The sequence below is a fragment of the Phalacrocorax aristotelis genome, chromosome 10 (genome assembly GCF_949628215.1).
Source record: "Phalacrocorax aristotelis chromosome 10, bGulAri2.1, whole genome shotgun sequence".
In the NCBI taxonomy this organism is placed as follows: domain Eukaryota; kingdom Metazoa; phylum Chordata; class Aves; order Suliformes; family Phalacrocoracidae; genus Phalacrocorax; species Phalacrocorax aristotelis.
The window spans coordinates 20,164,494-20,188,099 of NC_134285.1; the positions used below are offsets into that span (position 1 = coordinate 20,164,494).

The window sequence follows — 23,606 nt, forward strand, 5'->3', positions numbered from 1 at the left end:
GTAAGGCAAATCAGATTTACTCACTAGCTGTTCAACTTCCGATGATAAGATTTTGGGTAATTGTGATTCCCAAGGAAAATGAGGCTTTCATGGTCATGCTCTCTCCTATCCCCTCTCCTGGTTTTGCATATTTTTTCAGTCAGTCACTTTTCCCAGCAGAACGTTGCATTCCTCTAATTTTAATGAAAATAGGGAGCTGATTGGAAGAGCAAATTGATAGCAGTGTTTTCACTGATGGAGGGGCTAATAAACTCAGCCCATATTAGATGTTTAAGAATCTGTGTGATTCTTAATCTGTGTGATTAAGAATCTCAGTATCTAAGATAAAATAAATGGTAAGAATATGCCAAATGATTACATTTGGTGTGAGATCTTGTACATAAGATATTGTACTGCTTCTAGTACCCCACTGGAGAAAGAAAAAGTAATCCATGAAAGGAAGTAGTTATTCATATCTGAAAGGTATCGATAAAGCTGAGTGATAAATCCTACAGCTACTTACAGAATGTGAAAAGACAGAGAGCGAGCTCCTCATATAAAGCTTCATATAACTCGGTGTTATCCCATGGTGATAACTCCGCTCAGAGAACTGCTTAGGTTTGGCGCAGGGGGAGCGAAATGCTGAGATTCCTGTCAGCCTTCCAACATGTACAAAACAAGGACTTTTTTTTTTTTCAAAAAAAAAAAAAGAAAAGAAAAAAAGAGGTGGTGATGGGAAGAGGTTCCCAGATTGCCAGGCTCTGCAGAAACGACCCCCTAGAAGAATAACTTTCTAGTGAAGGTGGCCATGAGATCTTGTTCCAGGAGCAGCGTGCAGGGGCAATAAGGAGTGAAATCAAAGGTACGAGCTGTTCGTAGGTTTTTCTCCTTTCACTGCCATCCGAAGACCATCTTGGTAGGCTCCTCATTATTAATGAGCTTTGAGAAGGTTTCATACTCCCAAAGCTGTCTTTTTCAGATGAAACTCTGAAGTGACTAACTGCCTGTAACCAGGAGAATTATGTGCCCTCCTGAAGCTGCCTGGCATATGACTATTCTCTGGAAGCCAGAGAGTAGGCCAGCAAATGTGTATTATTACGATCAATGAGATGTTGGCAACAGGTGTGAATTTGTAGTTTGTTAGGGTTTGACACTGCTATGGCAATTCTGCCATCCTAGTTTTATCTCCTGTTTATTAACTTTTCTGTATTTTAGACCTGCAATGGCTCCTGCAAAACTTGCTTTTAGAGTACAGAAATGTAGTTCAGTGCTAAATGCTATCAAGTGAAAAGAAGTTTGTTTTTGGTGGGTTGGGTTTTTTTGGTTGGGGTTTTTTTTGTTTTTTTTTTTGTTTTTTTTTTTTTCATTTTTAGCTTATTTTCTAGGACTCTGGACATGCTGCTATTTGTTTTCTGGAGTGTCATTGTCTAGGATGCAAACATGCACAGGTAGCTGAATCCTGTACCAATCTGTCATTGGCCTCAATGTGGCGCTACTAATTTTCCAGCAAAAATAGAATGATGTGCTTCTGGGAAAGCTACCTTTGACTCTGGATATTTACAGAGGAGTTTTGTTACTCTCTGTGTGCCTGTGCAGGAGACTATGGTTTTCCCAGGAAAGTGAACTAAAAAGAGCAAGACCAGGACAGCTGTAAGACTGTCAAGACCTGTCAAGCACTTATCAATTTTCATTAATCATGAAATTACATGTTGCTCTTCATGTTATGAAAATAGGAAATGTTATCTCTAACCGCAATAATTTTTTCTAGAAGGGTGTTCTGGAGTACCAGCACTTTTGGGCAAGGATATTATTTTAAACCACTCAAATCAGACCCCAGTAGGCTGAAAATTAGCTCTGCCTTCTTCTGATGGAAAAAAAGAATTAGCCCAATCCTGGAAGGTTATCACAGGCTGGAGTAACTGCAGTCTTAGGAGCAGGATGGCTTCTGCCTTCCCCCTGGGGATTTGCACAGCCCATAGGGTTTATTATGGCCACATTACCCATCTGCCTCTGTTTATCTTTTACCCTGCAACAACACAAGGCCTAAGCTGCACCACATCAGGAGTGAACAGTTTTCTTTGATGATGTTTCCTTTAGGGGGCAGATGTCGACAAGTTTACGGGAAGTGATTGATGTTAAAAGGGGAAAGGAGGGAGTGTGAGGCTCTCTGGCTGTAGTGGGAGAGGATGAAAACATGACACCTATCACAACTCAGACTATTCTGATGATGAACTGCAGATGCGCTACTTTTGTAAGCAATTACAAAATTCTCATAGCAAAAGGTTCAAAGCAAATCTGTTTCTTCAGTGAAGGCAGACTCTGGTTTGGGCTTCTGGTGAGCAAGGGTGAAGCTGATTACAAAATAACACAGAATTAACATATTAATTAAAAAGTCAGCCCTGTAATTGGCTGCATAATCCAATATTTCATGTTAATGAAACCCACTAGGAATGCTGACTGAGTGTTCCAGTTGGTACTTCTATGTTAAATAACTATTTGCACAGGAAAATTAAAGTCAAATTCTTGCAGTGGGCAACTAGAATAATATGTAATTGTCCCAACTGGAACTTGTAATGTCCATAATGCATTAAACTCAGAAGGTTTTAAATATGTCAGGTTCAAATTGGAGGAAAACATAATAGAAATTATTCTTGTCACACAAGAAAAAATGTGTCTTGCATTTTTATACAAAAAGGGTTTCAATCAACCATGAAGAGGCCAAGAGACAGAGTAATCTGTGATTTTGTAGGTTTAACAGCAGGGTTTCTTTGTTCAGGGTAACTCTTGAATATTAATGTGAATTCAAAAAGGATGTGACTTTAAAAGAGACATCATAACGTTTATTATTAAGCCTTTGTTTGAACATGCTAATTCACAGTTCAAATGGTATCCATTTGATGTAACATAATTTACCTCTAAACAAAACTGAACTAAACTGAATGAAGGCTATTCTCATCTCTAATAAACCTATCCTGTAGTCCCCGTACCATTTAAAAAGAATTCCAGATTAACTATAGTGAGTGACGACTCCTATAGAGAAGTTCCTCCTTCCCCAGCTCCTTGTATCTCCAAAGTTAATCATTTCACTGTCAGGAAAATTAATCATGGTGCTATCTTTCAAAATAAAGTTGTCAAATTAGTTTGGTACAGTGTAATGAAATACTCTCATTTAGACAAATAGATACGATGTTTCAGTCAGTGTATATTTTAAGCTGCCATTCAAACTAATGGACCACTTCCAACATGGTGTGACCCTGTTTTATTTTATTATTGGTAGCAGGGCTGTATGTTATTACTACTTACTATTGCTGACAAGCCATGCTAATATGCAAAAAAATAAAAAGATAAAACAAAAGAAAATGAAAAAGAAATTTAGATGTTCTGTTTTGAAAAAAGAAGGAAATATTTTCCTGCTTTCAGTATTAAAATTATCACATGTCTATATATATATGCCTTTATTCAGGCTTATTGGAATGTCATTTAAAATGACAAATGCTTTCTGATGAGCTTAGGTTGGGAAGCTTAAATCTTTGTTAGAGTTAGGAACAAGTAACTTGGAATAGGTGTTTTGATGATAGCTTGCCTATGACAGAAATAAGTCTCATGTCTGGAAAGGAAGTGGTTTCATTCCGATGAGGTATTTTCAAGGTACCTAATGATGTGGGATTCTGTGATATTATGCCTCCAAAGCAGGGCACTCCTTTCTTCATCTGAAAGGTCTCTCTGTTGGGTCTATGGTCCGTTTATTCAAAGTCAGCAGTGAATTCCTCTAGATGCCTTTTGGTGAGCTTGGCCTACTTACGAGGACCATGAAAATTTAGTCCTAATTGGGGTACAAAGTCAGAAGCTTTCAAAGCACTGTGGTAACTGCAGTGTCCTGGCCCAGTGTCGGTGCTGCGCCAGGACCCAGGCAGGCAGCTGCAGGTTCCTAGTATTGCCTTCCAAAAGCCCATTAGTGACCCACCTGTGGCACAGGACCCTTGACAGATTGGCAGTACAACCGTCACCGTGGCCATGCATACATCAGGTTGTATGAAAAGAGACACCTCTAGGGTGACTACAAAAGCTTTCCATTCCATTGTCTGAGTCAGTGTTTTCTTTCTCTGCCTTCACTTACTCAAGCTACTTAGCAAATAGCCCAGCATGCAATTGTGCCATCATTTTAGCGTGGTGTACTTCCACCGGAGGGTGGTCCCCTTACCTCAGACAGACAAACAGCAAGGACGGACTGTCCCCTGTACTATTCAAAATGCATATGACTTTTTGTATTCTGAGCTGATAAAACTAATTTGCATTTGTTTTCTCTGCAGATGAAGTTTTGCCCTATCCACATGCTTTCTGTAAGAATCATACAAGCCAAGAACATCAAGTCAAGAGACCTGTGTGAGTTGTGGTTTGATTGCGTTTTAGTCACCTCCAGTGTTTACACAATGAGCAATGTGCCTAAGATCTGAAGGTCTAGAAGCAATGTACATAAAACAGAGCAACAGAAGTACGAATGCCGGGGCTATAATTAGATTAAGTGCCTGAGGTACCATTAGATTGGAGGGCATACCTAGTGGCATTTCAGGGAACTGGTAAAAACCAAGACTCTCAGATGCATTTTCAGGGCTCACAGGGGAAGGTAGACCTTGTGAGGGCACTGCAATCTGTAAATCTGCTTGGAGTTGTTTGGTTTTGATGGTTTTAAAACCATATAATGGACCAGAATTTTGCCACACGGGCCATGTATTTAGGAACCTTTTATTGTAATGTGTCAATTATACATGATAATGAAGGTAAATTAGAGAATTTCAAAAATACAGTATCATTCAGGGTGTTTGCTGTCTTCAGATGACCAGTCAGGTTAAATTATATTGATAGTTCCTGGTTAAGGAGGGCTTCTACAGATCCAGCCCTAAGCACATGCTGAACACTCAGGCAAAACAGACTTCTCTGTGTACTTTTGTATTCAGCTTTCTTTAACTCATTATCTCACCCTCACAGCCTCCTATGGCTCCTTCGGAAGGTGTGCTATGGACCAGCCATTCAGCTGCCTTTTTTGCAGAGGTCTCCCATGGGTTTCGCAGTCAGGACAGAGACCTTGAGCTGCCTTTTCTCACACTCTTGAAACCTCTGGCCTGTGTATTCCTCTAGTGAAAACAGACACATTCAGCCAAAAAAGCGTCACTTGGCAGTGAGTTATCTGAGTTACAGCTGAGACCGTTCACATCTCGCTGTGCAGGGCCAAGCACAGCCTTGGCCAAGCCTGGATGTGACGGAGACCAGAGGGAGTGAATCCCATGCTGGTCAAGTAACTGCCTGCCAAAGGGCTTCCTGTACTCCTGTGACAAATACGACATAGCAGTGCCCAGAGCTGGGCCCTAGAAAGGTGGTAGTGTGTTGAGGCCTGTATTTCTGAGTTTCAACGATCTCTTCTATCTACTCTATTGAAGGGACAGTTCCACTTTCCTGCCAAAACCTTGCGGGGCAATGTTATTCACTGCTTGATACCAGTCTGAAGTATTTAGGCATCTCGGGCTGCAGTAGAAATCTTCAGTCAAGTCCAGACTCCAGCTCTGAAAGACATCACCTTGGAGATTTCCTTTCACACCGTTGTCAAGCTTCACAAAGTAAATGCGCTTTCCCACCCCGGCTCTTCCCAAAGGGTGGCTGCTCGAGGCACTGACTGCACTAACCATAAGGAGCAGATGTAGGCTGGAAGTGAGATGAAGATTTCAGACTTACACATGCCCTCATGTTCTTGGGCCCACACCAGCCTTTAGCTGCAACAGATCTTCTCTAGTACCTAACCCTTCTAGACAGCCGTCATGTCCCCTCCGCATGTTTGTGTTGCTAGACTGAACAAGCGAGTCTCCTCTGCTCTTCTCCGTAATGTGCATTATCCTTTCCTGTAAACATCCTAACAGCCCTTTTTGGAACTAGCGCTAGTTTCAGTTAAACTTTTTTAATCATCGGTGACCGGAATTGTAGGGAATATGCCTGATGAATGGTCAGTGGGGTCTTTTATACCTTTCTCTTCACATGGGAAACATGGCTCTTAGTGTACTTTGTGTGTGCATGTGTACATTTTCAATTTGTAGTTACCTGGGTATTAGGTTACCAAGATGGTTTTCTTTGGTTGCTTCCAACCAACGGTCTCTTTAATTATTAAAAAAAAATAAATTCGTATTTATTAGTCTCCAGGATCATGGCCTTGCCCTACTTTTCATCTGTAATATTGGCATCAGGTTTTTAATTTTTTTCTGCTTCAGTGACTGCATCAGACTGCTATGTGCGCTTGTGGCTGCCATCTGCTTCAAATAGAAAGCTTCAGACCAAAACCATCAAGAATTCTGACAACCCTGTCTGGAATGAGACTTTCTACTTTAGGATCCAAAGAGAAGTTGAGGTATTAAAAAAATGGAAATGTCACCATTTTGAATAGCTGGGGATCCTCAGTTGACACCCTGTTGATCAACTGTGCTAAATAACTTAGGAAAATGCTTGTGTAACAGGGTTTGCAACTGCCAGGTTAACCCAGAACAGCAGACATACGGAGTAGTGTTCCCCTCGGCTAGTTACAGACATCGGTGGTATAAAGGTCTACATCTGAACTAGTCCGGACTCCCTTTGTTGTCACCTGAGAGAAACAAGTACTGCTGTAGCATGCTTCATCTGGGCTATTTTGGATGGTTAATTCAGAAAGAGCTTTCCCTCTACTGGTTGTAAGGGCAGGGTGGAGGAGTTGCTGTGGAGGAGACAGCAAATTTAACCCTATCCTAAGCTGTGTAGTTAAGAGAACTCTGGGGACAAAGAGACTGAGTAAGTGTATTCTTTGGGAGGGTTGTTGGTGTGGTGCAGAGCGCTGACATCTTTTCGGTTTCAGCGTAGTGGGAGCTCTCTGTTACAGGTAGTTGTCTTCTATTCCGTGATAAGTTTCCCAAGGTTGGGTTTAATGAGTGTTCCACATTAGCAAACTCTGAAGGAAAGCACAGGTTTCTTTATTCCTACCAGTAGGAGTGTGGTGGTCATGCTGTGCTAGTCAATCCATTACAAGAGTCTGTAATCATTTTTTTGTTTCTGTGTAATAGCAGCTCAGTAAGAGTTCTTATTTATTTTCTTCTACTACCAGAACATTTTAGAATTGGCAGTGTGTGATGAAGATCCACTCACCAAAGATGACATGCAGTTCACCGTTCTTTTTAATGTTGCTAGAATCAGACCTGGAGAGACACTCCGTGAGACATTTGCTCTGAAATCGGAGGTAAGAACTGAAAATACATGGAGAGATCAGCAAGACCTCATTGTCCACACTGGCTTCCATGTTAAGTGAGGTTTGGGTCTGCATAAACAGATATCCATGTATATTGGTATCATTATCAATATTTCATCAAAACAGATATCATTGTGCTGGATTTCTGTGACTCCATTAATCTCTTCTCACAGCTTCAGAGAATGAAGCCACTTCTCTCTCATGCCCACCATCTCTGGAGGGTGAATATATGTTACTAGCTAGCACCTCTAAATAGTCATTTTAATCTTTTATAATCCCAGTAAATAACTTCCTTAGCTTTTGGCTTTGTTCCATTTTTGCCATGCTGAGAGGACACTTCCTCATAAATGGCAACTTTTATTAAGAACATGAAGACAATCCACTCAGCACTGGAATTAAATGATTCCTTCAGGCTTCTCCTATCGGTCTTCATGCAGGGTTTCCTTCTAAGCGATGCAGGTTTCTCTAGGAAAAGAACGCCTGTTCTGCTAACATCTTTGGTATTCTGTTAAGAAGCCCATGAAAGAGAGTTGTCTAGAGAACAAAACTGGGGTAGGCCTGTGACAGCTCATGGGCTTGTCTGAGCTGTGGTTGAGGTATTGCTACATGCTCATTGCAGGAAGGAGACAGTCCATACCCGAAAGAACAACTACTTCCCTAAATGCTGAAAGCTGTTAACATGGATCTTACTAGTGACTCCACAGGCTGGTGCCATGCACTTCTCAGCCAGTGGGTGAGTCACTGGGAAATATAATGATTCAATAACCATCTCAGTCCAGAGTACTCTTGCCTACTTAGTCTCTGCTGGATTGAATGTGAATGTGATTTAAATGGTTTGTACATGGAAATGAGGCTGGCATCGGTCACAGCTGTTGCTGGGCTTCAACTTCTTTCCCCCCATGCACTCCATTTTTGCAGAAAGGCATTATATTTCTGTTTCAGTCAAGGTTTCCATCTCTGATCGTATCTTTGGAAATACGTATAATTTTACATATCCCACAACGGGAGAACATTAATCTTCACAGGGGTGTGGCTTCCATTGCACTCTCGGCTTTGGAAAGAGGTAATACACAGCTTTTTTGGTAACATTAGCGGAAGAGGTGTCAGCCATCTAAGTGCTTTTTAGATGTGTCTACACTACCAAATTCTTGCAGCCTCCAATATTTGTATTTATTTTACCCTTTTCTTTTAGAAAGAGAGTTGCACTAAGAAATGGGAAAGTTTGGAAGTGGAATTCTGGATGGAAAGAATGTGAGTAATATTCCAAAGGTGAAAGTTATAGATCTGCCAGGGAGCAATAATATCTCAGAGAAAGAGGAACTTCTTCCAACTCTTTCTCCCAACAGTGAGCTGAAATTACTGTTTCAAACTTTTATACTATACTGGCATGTATATCCAGATCATGGAAGTGGAGTGACATTGGCATTATGTGATAACTTGTACACAAGATGCATGTAAAACTTAATAGAGGAGCTCTTCAAGTTGTTAATATTAATTGAACAATGCCTAGAACACCCTGTGTTTCTAAAAGACCAGAAAACTTGTATTATTATAATGATACATGCATAGAGTTATGTAGACAGTATTAGAAAAGTCACCCATTAGGCGATAGCTTAATTAAACTGAAAAAAACATACAATCAACAAATAATAAAATTAAGACCATCCCCCTCAAAGTGGTTATTAACATTGTCTGGAGGAAAAGAAATTCCGTGAGATAAACTTTTTCTCTCTTTTAAATGTTATCACAAGTTTGGATGAAAAAAAACAACCCCTAAACTACACGTTCTGGCATGTTTGAGTTTAGCACGACCAAAAAACAGGAATATAGTCCAGTGAAAACTGACTAACTGCATGATTAGAAGCAGCAACTGTAAATAAGGCTTCTTATCCTTAAACATGGAAAAGCTGCAGAAGAAAATCACTGGTGTTCTTGATTAATTCCTCCCACAGAGAAACTCAAGAAGTTCTATTTAATTTATCTATGAGAGATACCTTAAGAGATGGTATAAGCTTCTCCTGCAAATGTGGAAGCAATCACAGCCAGATGTATAAAAAGGACAGAATGAGATGCAGTGCTTGGAAACTGGACTGAGTGGGTTCAGACTAGAAATAAGGGGAATATCTTTCACCATTCAAGTTATAAGGCATGTGGGGGATTTTCCATCCTTGGAGGTCTGACCTAGTTATTTGCATTTAAATACAATCTACAGGTGAAATAGAAGGTTTAAGGCTAGAAGTTGGTCTTGGTAAAATACCCTGGACTTTGCAGAAAGTCAAGGATTACATACAACATAACTTTAATGGTCCTTTCAGATATATGGAAGCACGTACGAATGTGAGTAACATAGTGATGTTGGAGTACTGCTCTAATGAGAGATGCTGTTAGTAGACTCTATAGGTTACTCATAGTATTAAATAACTTTCACCATTCAGTGACAGACCTAGGTCTTGTAAAAAGTCTGGGACAAAGACTTTCTATTACTCATATCTGTGTTTTCCAGTCATACATATAGGACATTGGGAGCTAATTCTAATTTGCCGTTTATTTGTGATCAGTTGTAAATTATAACTGGAACAGTCAGAAATGTCTTTCCTAATAAGTATTTGCAGAATACATGAATTTTGCTTAGTCTTTGCTTTCCCTGAGTCATATGGTCATTTGTTAATAGTAGGAAATGATTCTGCATAGGCTAGTATGTCTCTGTTCTGCTGTATCTTAGCATATAGTTTTAAGCATTGGTATTTTTATGGGCTCTCCTGCCTTTCTCCTAGCTACTACATTTTGGTTCCTGTGCTTAGAAGGTGATCACGTATTATGCCTTTTAGAAAACAAATTGTGATACTGCCATGACTATATTCAGTTTTAAGCAGGAAAGGTAAAAGGTCTTAAAACTTCTGTTTTTAAAAAATACCAGATACTTACACAGCTTTTGTTTGGGTTTTTTTTTAATTTTGTCTCTTCAGTCCTGGCCCTCCAGAGCACCTCGTTACCAATGACGTCCTAGTGGTAAGGTTAACATATGAATTTAGCTTGGAGTGACTTTTCCTCATTTTGAATCTTTCCTCTTCCCCCTCAACCATCCAATATTTTATAGAGAGAGCAGAAGCTACTGTGATAAATAAGAGCGTGGTGTGCATTACAAAGTGAAAGATGTGGGATGATTCCCATTCATTTTGGCTTAACTGTTTCCCTCTCTATGCAAAAATAGAACCTGTGTTTTTTTAAGACCTCAGGTATTACAGATGTTAATATTTTGCCCAGCTGTGGTTTGTTAATGATGCAGTACCCCATATTTGTTGGTGTTCAAAGTGAAAACTCCTTGTGTTTCACATAATACAATATGGCACTTGGCAGGAAAAACAAGGGTTATAAAAGGGATGAGACTATAGAAGGCAACAGTAAGTATTCGGTGTGCTTATGACTTGGAAGGTTATATAACAGCTTTTTGGTAAATTAGTTTTTTAATAAAGAGTTATTTTAGTCATTGAAACAGAGTCCTCTTTTGGTATTAGTCAGCATGTGGTGCATTACCTATCTCCTTGGGCTGGCCCAGCAGCTAAGGAGTATGAAGTACTTCATGCCCACGACTCCAAGCCTGCACAGGATTTCCAGATGCTAGCCTTTAATACCCCTGAGGCAAAGTAACATGTATTCTGTTCTTTTCCCCTCATTTTCTGTATGAGGCATAAGAGTCGTCATAATTGGCATGCGTTGTTCCTGAAATGGCTTGGAAAACTGTCCTGGCATGAGTTATTAAAAGTAAACTGGAATGACTCAGGTGGAGGGTAGGGTCCCTACATCAGGACCAGCAAGAAGATGCCTTGTAGACTAATCACTGCCACAATACACAGAAACCCATCATCAGGTGTTTTCCCCCACCCTTCCTAAATAATTATCAGATATATGTGTAGCTGTTTGGGCAACAATGTGTTGTATAGAGTTTCCTGATTTTGGGATAACTTGAATGGGTGTAACAACCTCTGGCCATGCACCACTGTACGGACAGGGTAGCTCTGAACGGTGTATTGGGATAATGGTCTCTGAATTTACCCTTGTGCAGCTGGATTGCTTCCAGCACTGAGACCAGTTTAGTTGGCTCTATACTATAGCTAGTGGTTGTCAGCATAATGTTTCATTATTTGCTGCCGATGTGGCATTTGCTATCTTCACGCTTTTCCACTCCTGTCTTTTACAGTCCCGTGAGGTTTGCTGCTTGGAAGTGCAAGTGGACATTAATGAAAGCAGGAAATATTTGAAAGGTATGCCGATTTCTCTGTGAAGCAAGGACATGACCAAATCAACCCTATCATAGTCATTCAGACCCAGATGGAGGCACTTTAGGATACAGAGACGACTAAGAATGTTCTAAAGACACTACAACGTAATGCAGTGGAAGTCCCTGACCTGCCTCCAGTTGTAACGCTGATCTCTGTGCCCGCAGAGAAAAACTTGAAGCTCTCAAATTTGCACACAGTAAACTTTGCTGGTGGAAGTATGAGAGAGTGTTGACTCTGGGAGCACTCCAAGCTGTGGGGTAAAGGCAGGAGTACCAGTTCCTGTGCTGTAGGAGACTTGCCAGTGTGGCAGCTCATGGAGGAGTTACCACGGAGAGTGACTCCAGCAGAAAGCTTACCAACTTTGTTAGCTGCTTTGCCTGAACAATGGTAGTAGTTTCTAAACAAATCTGTTTTCACCAGAGGGTAAAAATCTTGTGCTTACGGTGCCTGCATCTCATGAGGGAACACAGAAAACTGCAGAGGACACAGATACTTTCTACTTCCATTGTGTGAAGGCTTGGGAACCAGTTCTAAAAGTCAGGCTGCAGGTAATGGGCACTAAACAATACCACTGTTCATACTACTTGCTTATTTCCAGTGTCACCAAAACAGTAAAGAATGGGACTGTTTCTATTCTGTGAATAAAAACCATGTTTTTGTTCTCTGTAGAAAGTTTCTGATAAGGAAGATGACGATAGCAATTTAAGTGACACCTTAACAGTACCACTGAAATTTCTCCCTGTTGGACATAAAGTGAAAGTAACCCTCCCTGTAAGACATGTAAGTACTTCACTATTTATGTGATCTTTCGGAGAGAGGAGTAGAGTAATCCTCAGTATTTAACACCCTAACATTTAAAGAAAAATTCAGTTAGTAAGCCTGAGTCAGAATTTGTGCAAACACAAGTTTTCTGTGAAAAAAAATTTGGTTTCTCAGAGAAATATCAATTTATCTGTCAATAAAATCAATAACTGGGAATTCACCCTGGCTGGTTTTAGAAGCATTTAAGACCAACCTCTGCTGTCCTTACACAGTTAAATGAGAATATTCAGTACCCTTAGCAAGGCTTTGGGATGCCCCACTGCTTTTTTCAAGCCTGGGTGTCTAGCTCAGTCAATATACCTAGATTTTAGAGGGCTAAAGTTAGATGAGTTGAATCTTACGCTCAGAGAACCATTCTGTCACATTCTTCTATGCGTACAGTCGGGATGGTAACTGGTGGAATGATACAGCTCTAAGTTGCTTTAAAAGCAGTAGCAATGCTGCTGTGTGGCCAGGTGAATCTGTTAACAACAGTCAGACATCCTTTCCCAGACCTTGCAGCAAATGAGAGGCGAAACTAGGAGGAGAAGAATTTCTAGCAGCCTTTCCCATAAAGAGAAGGGAGAATGAATGTCTTTTCACCACTAGGGATTCCCCACCCCTCTGTTTGTACTCTCTTTCACCTCCAGGAGGTTTTTGGAAGGATGTGGTGCCTTGTATTTTCTCTTCTATCACTGTCTTTATCTGGCTGCTGCTCTTAATCCTCAAGAATAGGAGGGTGGCAATGTGATACTGCTGCTGTTAGGATGGTTCATGGAGATACATATATTCACAGTGAGAAAGAAATCCTCTTTCTCAGCCTGTTTGTCTAGACACTATGATTCCTCCTGCCTCTGGTGCTTCTCTGTAGAATACGTTTGAGTTTAGCTACTTTCCTTCTATTTCCCTCCACTGTTTTCCAAAAAACTGTATGCAGCGTGATAGGGGTAGGGCATTCCAGGAGGCACTGAAAATCTGGATTTCAGAACTTCTTCAGTCATTCATGTTCCTGCTCTCATTTCTTTGTTTACAGAATGTGCCGCTGCAGTTGTACCTCCAACTGGATGATTGGTAAGAGGGCTGGTTTTTTCTCTAAAGGTTTTATTGCTCTTTGAACTGTGAATTCTAGAACAGAGTATCCTTTATTTAGATACAAGGAATGCACAAGACTAGGGGCAAAATGTAACAATAGTTAAGTCACCATTAAAGAGTCACCACAACAGATCAAAGTTAAATGTCCTTGGGGCAAAAGAGTCACGCCAAGATGCGGGGGGGGGGGGGGGAAGAAAAAAAAAAGGGATTTCAAACAGTGAGGAACTTAGTCACTGGGTGTCCTTTGCGTCAAAAAACCAAAGACTGAGATTGGAGGCTTCTTCAAAAGGGACACAGAAGCGGGAGGAAGGCAGAGGGAAAAGGGGATGTGAAATAAGCAAAACATCCAAAGTCCATACATTACTCAACCCACACAGGTATTCTTAAGAAAATAGATTTGTGGCTCTGGTGATACCAACAGAAAGAAGCACAAGCTAGGGAAAACAAAATGTTACACTGTAAAATAATGAGACAGACTCCAAATAAGCCAAAAATTTTTAAAATATCTTTTTCATTGTACTGTTTCTGTATAAATCTGTGGTACAAATCTGCATGAAAGACCCTGTTAGGTTCAAGTCACCCTTTGCTCAGAAATTATATGAAGCAGAAACAGACAGGATTCAGCTTACAAAGCTACTGAAAAATACAAAGAAGCCATTTCTTTTTTCATATTTGCTATCCTTAGCCGGCAGTAAAACTTACACCGAAACATCAGAAAATGGAGACCACGTAGAAGCAAAGCAGTTGATTTCTTTGAAACTGGAAGCTGCATTTCTGTCCCTAAATCTGAACAGTGAATCATGATTTTTTATTATATTTAGTAAGCTGCAGTTGCTGAAAATAGATCCATATACATTTTAAACACCAATCCCGTGCCTCTGGATTTACTTATGTTTCAGCACAGAAAAACTAGATGTGCGCTTAGGATATGATCTGTGCCGAGAAGAGCAAGAATTCTTGCAAAAAAGGAAGAGAGTGGTTGCCAGTGCCCTGAAGAGAGTTCTTCATCTGGAACGAGATCTACATGGACATGAGGTCTGTGAGTTGGAATCCAAGCATGGGATGTGTGTCTATGGAATTAGGATTGGCACACTTCCCCACAAAATTTCTAGTAGTTTTTGCATGTTGATGACAAGCCCATTGATTTGAATGGCAGCAGAACAGAAGTTCTCAGTGTGGCATACCCCATAGTCATCTAAAATTTCAGCTCAGCTATTCATGCCTCCGTTCTTTTCAACAGATCAAATTCCCAAGGACATAATATACCACTCTTCAAGGTTTCCAACAGTGTGATGCAGTGGTCAGGAAGATACAAGGCATTGGTGCATTGTGTTAGACACAGCCTAGCCAGGCAACCCAAGCCAAGTAGGAAAACTGGAGTATTTGAAATTCACCTCACACAGATACCTATGAAATCATTGCAATGTCCCTTCTTTAGGCTTACCTTTTTTTTTTTTTTTGTTTTCAGAACACGTTTCACAAAAAGTCAAAATTTGTCAGGGTGGAGAAAGAACATTTTGTAACAAGCTCCAGCTGAAGAATGTTTTATTGCCAAGATCCAGGGTGAATTAAGTGAATGCTTATTTTTTTTGCTGGAATTATATTTGTTAAATGGATGCTGTCCAAAGAATAATTTTGTTTGCTTAATATATTTTTTTCTGAACTCTCCTCAGGACTGCCTTGAATCCATTCTCAATTGCGTTTATTGCAATTTTTGTTATTTGTAATAAAATCATATCATTGTCTGTTACTAATTATTGCAATTCGAATTATAAAGAACACAGAGAGGAAGGAAAGTTAAAATCCCTGCATATTCAACTCACCCAAACTTTGGGGTTAAGGGAACCCACTGAGTAGCTGGAGGTTAATTTAAAGAAGGTACTGGTAAAGACTGGCTGAATGTTGATTTAATTTCATTGTCGTCCGATGAAGTCTGCTGAGGAAATTATAAGAGCTGTAATTAGACTTTTCCGAGTAGGCAAGTGAGTAACTTTTTGAAGATAATACTTATGTTTTGAACAGGTCCCAGTAATAGCTGTTATGGCAACAGGCGGAGGCCTCAGAGCAATGTCGGCTATGTTTGGCCACCTCTTAGCTCTTCAGAAGCTAAATCTGTTGGACTGTGTTACCTACATAACTGGGGCTTCTGGCTCAACATGGTGCGTATAGAAAATGAGACTTGTATTGGATTCTGTGATTCTGTGACTGTGACACTACATTTCCAGACAGTGAGAGAGGTGCATCTCTTTCAAAGTCTTACGTTGTTAGTAAGTGAATGTAATTCCCTGGTAAAGCTATTACTGTTGGCTCTTGAACATAACTTCAGTTTAGGCATGCTGATTCTCTTCTTTAATGGAAGTGGTCGGGTAAATATGGTAATTTTCCAAAACCATCCAAATAAATGTATGATTTTCTCACATTTCCGTGCTTTAGGACCCTAGCAGACCTGTATGAGCATGCCGACTGGTCACAGAAGACTCTGGAGGGGCCACTTAAGGCAGTGAAAGAGCAAGTGACAAAATGCAAGCGCAACCTTATGTCTATAGAGCATCTGAAGTATTATCACGAGGAGCTCACTGAAAGGGCAAAAGCAGGACATGTGTCATCTTTTACAACTCTGTGGTCACTTGTTCAGGAAATGTTCTTACACGAACAGGTATGTACAGGATCCTGGCACACATTTGGGAAACATCCACTCATTTTCTTCAGAGCTTTACTCATTGAGGGCATGACTTAATGTGTGGAAGAAATCCAAAGTGACTGAGGCATCCCAGTGTGATTTGTAAACGATGACAGAGGATTTGTAGCCAGGATTTTCCCGGGTAGCTAATGGTTTGAAGGTGCCTCTTTACTAGGACGTCCAACAGCTAGCAACATCAGTAGGCAAGCTTTCAGAAAGAACTGAGCGATCCCCCCTGAAAAGTCCGGTCTTTTAAAGTCTTTTTCTAGTTGGACACTTAAGAGCTAGAGTAATCTGTCCTCATATGAACATTAATCTCAGCCTTAGTAAAGATCAGTGGGATGCAGGCGATCAAGGCACTTAGATATTAATGAAGAGGTTACTCGGTATCAAAAAGGCAACCAGGAAGGAAAGTGCAGGAACATGAAGGAAGAAGTCTCTTACCAAAATGTGACTCTCAGATTCCTCTGAGTTGTACAACATCTGTTATCTATCCATACTCAGACTGTGTCCGTGTTTTTGCCTTATGCTCTTCCAGAGGTTTACTGTGATTTTTTTTATCACTTTGATTAGCCAAGGAAGTACAAACTTACAGACCAGCGCAAGGCATTGGAGCATGGGCAAAACCCATTGCCTTTCTACGCAGTCCTGAATGTGAAAGAGGAGAAGTTCAGTACTTTCAAATTTAGAGGTGAGTATTCCTAGAGTTTTTTTTTCAGATTCCGAATAGGGACTAAAGAGAATTTGGAGGGAGGGAGCGTGCGTGTGGAGGATAAAAGGGGAATGCATCTGCTGCTTGCCCTGACTCAGTATTCCTCTTTCAATAAAAGGTTTGTCTTTTTTGTGAACTGCTGGGTGTTGATTAGAAAGAGCAGATCTGCTGGATAACATCCTCAGGCACGAACAGGGCATTTCTGAAGATCTGGGCTGAAGTTCTAGTTTTGCCGCAGACATTATAATTGAGTGTGGGCACATCACGAGATCTTTTTCTGCCTCAGTTCCACACCTATAAAATGGCTTTGATGGTTCCTCAGTTTGTAGAGGTGCTGTGAAATGTAATTGTCACTTACTGAAATACTACAGTGATGAGGGTATGAAAATGGAGTGGAGTATGATTGCTGTGATGGATGTGATATGACACCCTTTAAATGGACACAGCCTGCATTCAACAAAAGGTATTAAAATGAGCAGATACTGGAAAGAAAAAACAGTGCTTATATTTGGTTAGGCTTCTAGCTACTGTTCTACTGCAATACCTGTACAGGACAGCTCGAGTCAGGAAACTGCGTGGCCGTGCCCGTACCCACACTGTGGTGCTTTCTAGTCTGGAGCTGGTCTGTCTTCAGGCTGCTTTGTTATATCATGTAGACTGACAAGTTTGGGTTAGTAGAGGTTTCATGCCGGTCGTTCCTTGCAGGCTGGATCACACTTGCATGCTGTATTTTTGATGCTCTTGATTTAGAAAGGCAAGTGGGATCCCAGAATCTTTATATAGAAAAATATATGTAAGCTTTTGAAGCTAACGTTAGACTATCTGGGGTGAAAAAGCTATTTCCTCTTGTATACAAATCACCTCTCAGTATGGAACTAGACAGTCTAGTTTGCAAAGCAAAGCTACTGATAGTGCAGAGCTGCTGAGACAAGCAAGATCCATGGAGCTTGTGGATAGCTTTATCTGCAGGGGAAGGTTTTGTTTTCTTGTTTTTATCACAGTAAACATGCCATGTGTAAATTCTTTTGTAGAGTGGGTGGAGTTCTCTCCTTATGAGGTGGCCATACCAAAATACGGAGCTTCCATTCGTTCTGAGTATTTTGACAGTGAGTTCTTCATGGGAAAGCGAGTGAAGAAGCTGCCGGAATCTCGGATCTGCTATCTGGAAGGTGACCTAGCAGCGCAATATAGTTAATCACAACGTGGTAGAAAGCATGGTACTAGCTAGCCACCGGTCTGTGTACAAGACTCCTTGCCAGCAGGTCTGCTCTAGGTCTTGATTCCATGGGCTTTTTACCCATTTTGTACACCTCTGCTCTTTGTAAAGCTTCTTTCCCCCTGTCCTCCCTTTTAACCTGGGCGGATTTCGGGAAGTTGCAGCATAGTTCCCATAGTTTCCTGAACAAAACAAGAAGGTGGAGGAGGAAAGTTGAGGAAATAAGTCTTTCTTCACTGACCAGTTATCAGCTCTTCAACTTCATCAACTGTATTTCTAGACAACGCATTGCTGGGGTAGGATTGGAAGGAGCTGAAAACAAATTGTAATTCATCTAGAACAACCCACAAAGGTGAGAACCATCTGAGCTTTGTGGGTTGAGAATGCTGTCACTAATCTTCCCTGCCCATAAGGACGAAGGAAGCCCTTTTAACCTCCAACTGCTATGACTGGCCGTTCTGCCTCTAAAAGGGGAAAAGCAGCTAGTCGGAGGAATCCGTCTGCCCCAGGAAGATTTTAAATGCTTGTCAGAATTTTAGGTTTTGATACCAAAAACAAGGGTCCAATGAAGACAAAAATAATATTTCTCTCAGTGTGAAATCTGCTAGAGATTGAATTTGTTCCTCATGTGAGTACCTGGCGTGAGGCTTAATGGCAAAGGATAGTTCTTCCTTTTCCAAAAGCAGTCGCATATGGAGCCAATTTTATTTTGATCCTGGGCCAGTTGAACTCCACAGAAATAAAACATGCCTGAAAGGAAAAAAAAGGGTGTTAGATAAATATAAAGAATAAATCAGTTTAAAGAAGGGCCTTATGCTTATGTGGCTTTACCATACTTTTAAACTCTGCTTTCTTTCATAAGTACACAGTAAATACTCTAAAAAATCGTTTCAGTGACTGATACCTCTTATTTTGTTACTTTGTGCTACACAGTGAATGGTCCGTGTGTAGTTACCTCTTGAGAAAGAGCACTGACACCATTATGTTCGAACTCTGCGCGATCCACTGCCCAAGCTGTGTCACGGCAGGGTCGGCTCGCGCGGGCAGTAATAGGTGGCATCGATACTTGTAACGGCCAGTGGTTAGCGTGTGGTGGCGCAGTATTATCCCCCTGTGGTTTGGCTTGCAGGCCTGTGGACAAACATCTTCACCAGGAATTTGCTGGATGGCCTGTACTGGTCCTCAAATTCAAAGGAATTCTGGGAACGATGGGCCAAAGATATGGTAGATATAGGTAAGGGTTTCAAAATCCGTTTTTGTTTTTGACCAGACAGTGCTTCCTATTCAGGGGAGGATTAAGAAATATATGCTCTTGCTACTGTGTGTGAATAATCACTAACGTGTTCTCCCTAAATGCTGTGTGTTGTGTTGCCTCACTGTGGATCTTTCAGCATGATTTTCACCTGATTAGGTGCAATATTCCTGTATGTTAGGAATGTAACCATTACAGACCATGTATAACCCATAAAATAATGAGTATTCCACCTCATGGAATGATCACTATGTGATGGGGTACTTTTATTTTATTTTATTTTATTTTATTTTATTTTATTTTATTTTACTTTACTTTACTTTACTTTACTTTACTTTACTTTACTTTACTTTACTTTACTTTACTTTACTTTACTTTACTTTATTTTACTTTACTTTATTTTACTGTATTTTATTTTAATTTTTAACCCAGAGGCACGCTTCATGCTAGTTACAAATGTTTTCCATTTAAAATCTGCTCGCGGTCTGTTAAATGATTCCTCCCATGGCTGCAAATGAGAAGGGTGGCTTTTACTCTTGGGCAAAAGTACGAAGCCAGTATGTAATTTGAAAGAGTAAAAGACAAAATCATTGCTTGCTGTAAACAAACCATGTATCTTTTTGTTTAAATTGGGCTGGACTTGTGTGTATGTTTTCAAGCAGACTGCAAGAAACAGGGAGGGCAGGGCAGAGATGCACGGGAAGGCAGCGAGGGCAGCTAGCCAGTAAAGGTGCCTGCAAGGAGGTTGCTGATGTTTTTTTCTCACAGTTCCTTCTCTATTTCAGAAAAACATTCCCCTGAGGAGGATGTCACTGTCATCGAGCCTCCATCTTGTTTGTCAGGGAAGCTGTATGAAATGTTTCAGGACATTATGACCAAGCGTCCACTACTGGGAAAGTCTCATAACTTCCTGAGAGGCTTAGAATTTCATAAGGATTATGTCCATCAGAAAAAATTTATTGAATGGAAAGGTAACTGCAACAAAGAGTTAGCTGCAGTGTGCAGGTAACATCTCAGATTTTTATTTTTATTTTTTTAGACTTTGGAAATCTCACATTTAGAGATATTTTCTCAGGGTTTGGAAATCTGCTGAGATGGAACCATGTTCATGGTGTGTGTTTCTTTAGGGTAACAGGTTAAAATGAACTGGGCCACTCTTTCACCTCCTGAAGATACCTGTAATTTGTGTCAAAGCATGCTCTTCTACAGAAGTTTTAGCACTCTGTATGAGTGCAGTAGTCAAAAGGTTCTGAAAGGGTGGAATCTTTTGAGTCAAGAAACAAAGGTAACACCAGAAACATAAAATAGCGAGTTATGATGTGGATCAGATGAAGGAAAGGACTGGCTGCAAACAAGTTGTTGCCCATACGTGTGGTATTTCTGCCTGATGGTTTATCTATCCAGAGACCTCTCTTTAACCCTCAGAAACAGAAATACCAAGATCCAACGACAGAAAGTTAAAGCCACAGAGGTTTAGACAAACAGAATGCGTAGACTTGGTGTATAAATTGAACAGGAGTTTTCTACGGCCTGTGCTCTGCAGGCCGGCAAAGTGAACAGTCATAAGAGTTTTACCTCAAAATCTATGAAATAATAGGTGAAATGATAGCAACGTGATGGAGCTGAGGTTTTGTGCATTACAAACCTTCCTGTAATCCCAGTGTCCTCATTTATTCCATAAGCAGGTAGCAGCGTGGGAAGACCCCACATTATTAAGGTTAATCTGACTTCAGCAGCAAAACACGTGGTCTCTGCCTCCTCTGAGTCTTCCTCTTTGGCAACTTGTGTTTTCTCTCCCGTTTCATACAAGTTACAACACTTTTTGTCCCTGGCTGCCGTTGCTACATAGTTTGCAGACAATGGCAAGAGATGGTGGAGCTTTTTTGTGGATTAAGGCAGAGCTGACAGTGTGCTAAGTGCTTTGAAAATGTTCAGTAAGCAAAAAGTTCATGTCCTAGAAGAGTCTGCTCTAAGAAAACAAGTGAGAGGAGGAGAGAACAAGTAGCATAAGAAGGGTGGGTGAGAGAAGGAGCAAGCGAGTGGCTTAAGAAGGTGGATGAAGGATAAAACTGTCAGTCTGTAAATGTTAAAAAAATAATTTTCCTTACGTTTCTGACTCGCAGTTTTGTAAAGGCAAATGGGTAGAAGCAAATCTCAAGGAGGATTTGGAGAAAGAGAGCACAGGGACGCTAAAGGTTACCTCAGGGTAGATATTCTACAAATAAAATAAGTGGAAAGCATGAAGTCTGGAGTGGGAAAATGGAAACTGAAAGTCTGGAGTGGGAAAAATTAGCAGATTTTGTATCCCCTTTTGGCTGCCTGCATGAGACCAAGCTAAAACCAGGTGGCTCCGTCTCTAGGAGCAAGAGGAGATGGCAGCTCTGTGAGCAGAAATAGTCTCGTCGTAGGTCAAGTCTCCAGAATATAGCAGTGTTTTAAAGGCTTCCCTAGAGCTCAGGTTATCTGACACATCAAAACAAGGCTTTAAATGCTATGTGAAAAGCCTAATTTTCGTGGTGTGAAATTTGAGAACTCGTAGCCTGGCATTAGTGTAATGCATTTACAGTAGAATTCAAGGGAACACCTGAGGCAGGACTTCTTTAAAGTCCCTTTTTGGGTGTGGGATGGACAAGGAGACTCTCCCAAGGAAATGCCTGCCTCTAGATCACAATTCCAGCCATGAATAAATGCTGCAAAATCCCATTTCTGTGATAACAAAATGGGGGTAACGGAATTTCAACTAAAAATAATCCAGGCCAAATAAAACTAAAAAGTACGCTCTGTTTCTTCTGTGAGGGACTGCAAGAAAATGTTTCACGTTACAGCAGAATCTGTGAATTCCCAGCAGCCATGAATGCTAAAATAAGCAAATAATTTTGCAAAGACCTGACAGTGAGGGAATGGAAAAACTACGAGTTATTACTTCAAGCTGCTGTCAAGCATTCCAGGCTATGGAACAAGCTAGAGTTATTCTGCACAGTTTAAATCAACACCACAGAATGAGGCCAAGGAGGCAGGGCAATCGGAAGAAGTGAAATGCTGGAACTTACCTGCAGTATTTCTGTGATCAACAGTTTCTTAAAATACCCAAGCACAAATGATTTAAGACTCAAGGGGTCTGCTCTGGGCTTTGCTACCTCATTTTGTGAACTTGAGGAACACTTTTAAACCACTATTTTGATATTTCAAACCGTGGCAAAGTGTTTTTTTATTCCATGGGATTAGAAATGGTACCAGGGAAACAATAGTGGACTTGCTGTCTACAGGGCAGGCTAGTAGTGTTGCTAGCAGAGGAATAAGAGTCTAGCTATCAGAAATTGGCTTTGGATCTCAACCTGCCGGTTGGTATAATCCCTCTTTAGCTCCTTTTGGTGTTAATGTGAGGTTTACTTAAAAAAAAAAAATAAATATTTTAAGCTGTTGGTAAGGGATGCTGTGTGCACGATGCGGTATTTTTTTGCAGCACAGCTAAGATAATTTGTATGAGAGATCAGTGAAAGCAGGTTGAGGTCAGGTTTTTCACTCTGGGAGAGGAGTCTAATCCTGAGAATGCAAAAGCAAAAAAAGAGCAATGCAAAAGTGCAGCCATGTACTGCATTTGTTAGGTTTGTTGCTACACTGTGAAATTGTTTTTGTTGTTTGCATTTTTCCCAGTTCTCAGGGGAAAAAAAATCAGCTAAAGTCTGTATTCTGTGAAAAATCACTCCCCAGAGCAACTGCGAGGTCAGCGGAGCCTGGGTCTCACCTGTCCTCTGCCTGGCTGCCTTTTGGCCTGCCTTTGTGAGCGTGCCTGGGGGAGTGTGGTCACAGGCCAGATGTGCTCAGACGTGCGGTTTGGAGGGCGTGCTCCTGAGGCCATGTTTGTGGGCTCGCGTTATGGAGGGAGGTGAGCCTGGTCTTGAGGGCAGCCAAGGGGCTGCCCTTAACGTGTAGCACAGACAGAATTACTGACTTTTCTTTCCTACCAATGCACCACTGACTATATTCAAAATGTTTTTCAGACACTGTGCTGGACTCTTTCCCTAACAATCTGACACCGCTGCAGAAATATCTTTGCCTGATAGATGTTGGCTATTTCATCAACACCAGTGGTGCAGCCCTTTTCAAGCCAGAGAGGAATGTAGATGTCATTATCTCACTTGATTATGGTTTGGGGAATGTGTTCAAGGTGAGATTAACGCACTGTGCTCCTTGTAGCCCTGGTAAAACTCTTACTGTGTTATTAAAACTTTTAAGTAAGTGGCTGTCTGTGTCTTGATCGTATAGTCAAGAGCAAACCAGTCACCATATCTTGGAGGAGGAAAGAAACTTCCTTCAGAACCAGAACTATAGAAACTGT

General features: G+C 40.9%; 1 protein-coding gene across 1 annotated transcript in view; it reads left to right on the forward strand.

The window, feature by feature from the left end:
* The window catches only part of LOC142062734 (cytosolic phospholipase A2 beta-like), a 47,091-nt gene that overhangs the window by 18,338 nt on the left and 5,147 nt on the right, over nucleotides 1–23,606 (forward strand). The window contains exons 2-19 of the mRNA XM_075105631.1: nucleotides 4,290–4,362; nucleotides 5,415–5,591; nucleotides 6,234–6,370; nucleotides 7,094–7,225; nucleotides 8,427–8,485; nucleotides 10,201–10,243; nucleotides 11,433–11,496; nucleotides 11,935–12,062; nucleotides 12,184–12,294; nucleotides 13,349–13,386; nucleotides 14,307–14,442; nucleotides 15,430–15,566; nucleotides 15,841–16,063; nucleotides 16,661–16,778; nucleotides 17,831–17,968; nucleotides 19,145–19,249; nucleotides 20,053–20,238; nucleotides 23,269–23,435. Of these exons, the coding sequence (XP_074961732.1) occupies nucleotides 4,290–4,362; nucleotides 5,415–5,591; nucleotides 6,234–6,370; nucleotides 7,094–7,225; nucleotides 8,427–8,485; nucleotides 10,201–10,243; nucleotides 11,433–11,496; nucleotides 11,935–12,062; nucleotides 12,184–12,294; nucleotides 13,349–13,386; nucleotides 14,307–14,442; nucleotides 15,430–15,566; nucleotides 15,841–16,063; nucleotides 16,661–16,778; nucleotides 17,831–17,968; nucleotides 19,145–19,249; nucleotides 20,053–20,238; nucleotides 23,269–23,435 (2,172 nt within the window). The remainder of the gene's footprint in view (nucleotides 1–4,289; nucleotides 4,363–5,414; nucleotides 5,592–6,233; nucleotides 6,371–7,093; nucleotides 7,226–8,426; nucleotides 8,486–10,200; nucleotides 10,244–11,432; nucleotides 11,497–11,934; nucleotides 12,063–12,183; nucleotides 12,295–13,348; nucleotides 13,387–14,306; nucleotides 14,443–15,429; nucleotides 15,567–15,840; nucleotides 16,064–16,660; nucleotides 16,779–17,830; nucleotides 17,969–19,144; nucleotides 19,250–20,052; nucleotides 20,239–23,268; nucleotides 23,436–23,606) is intronic.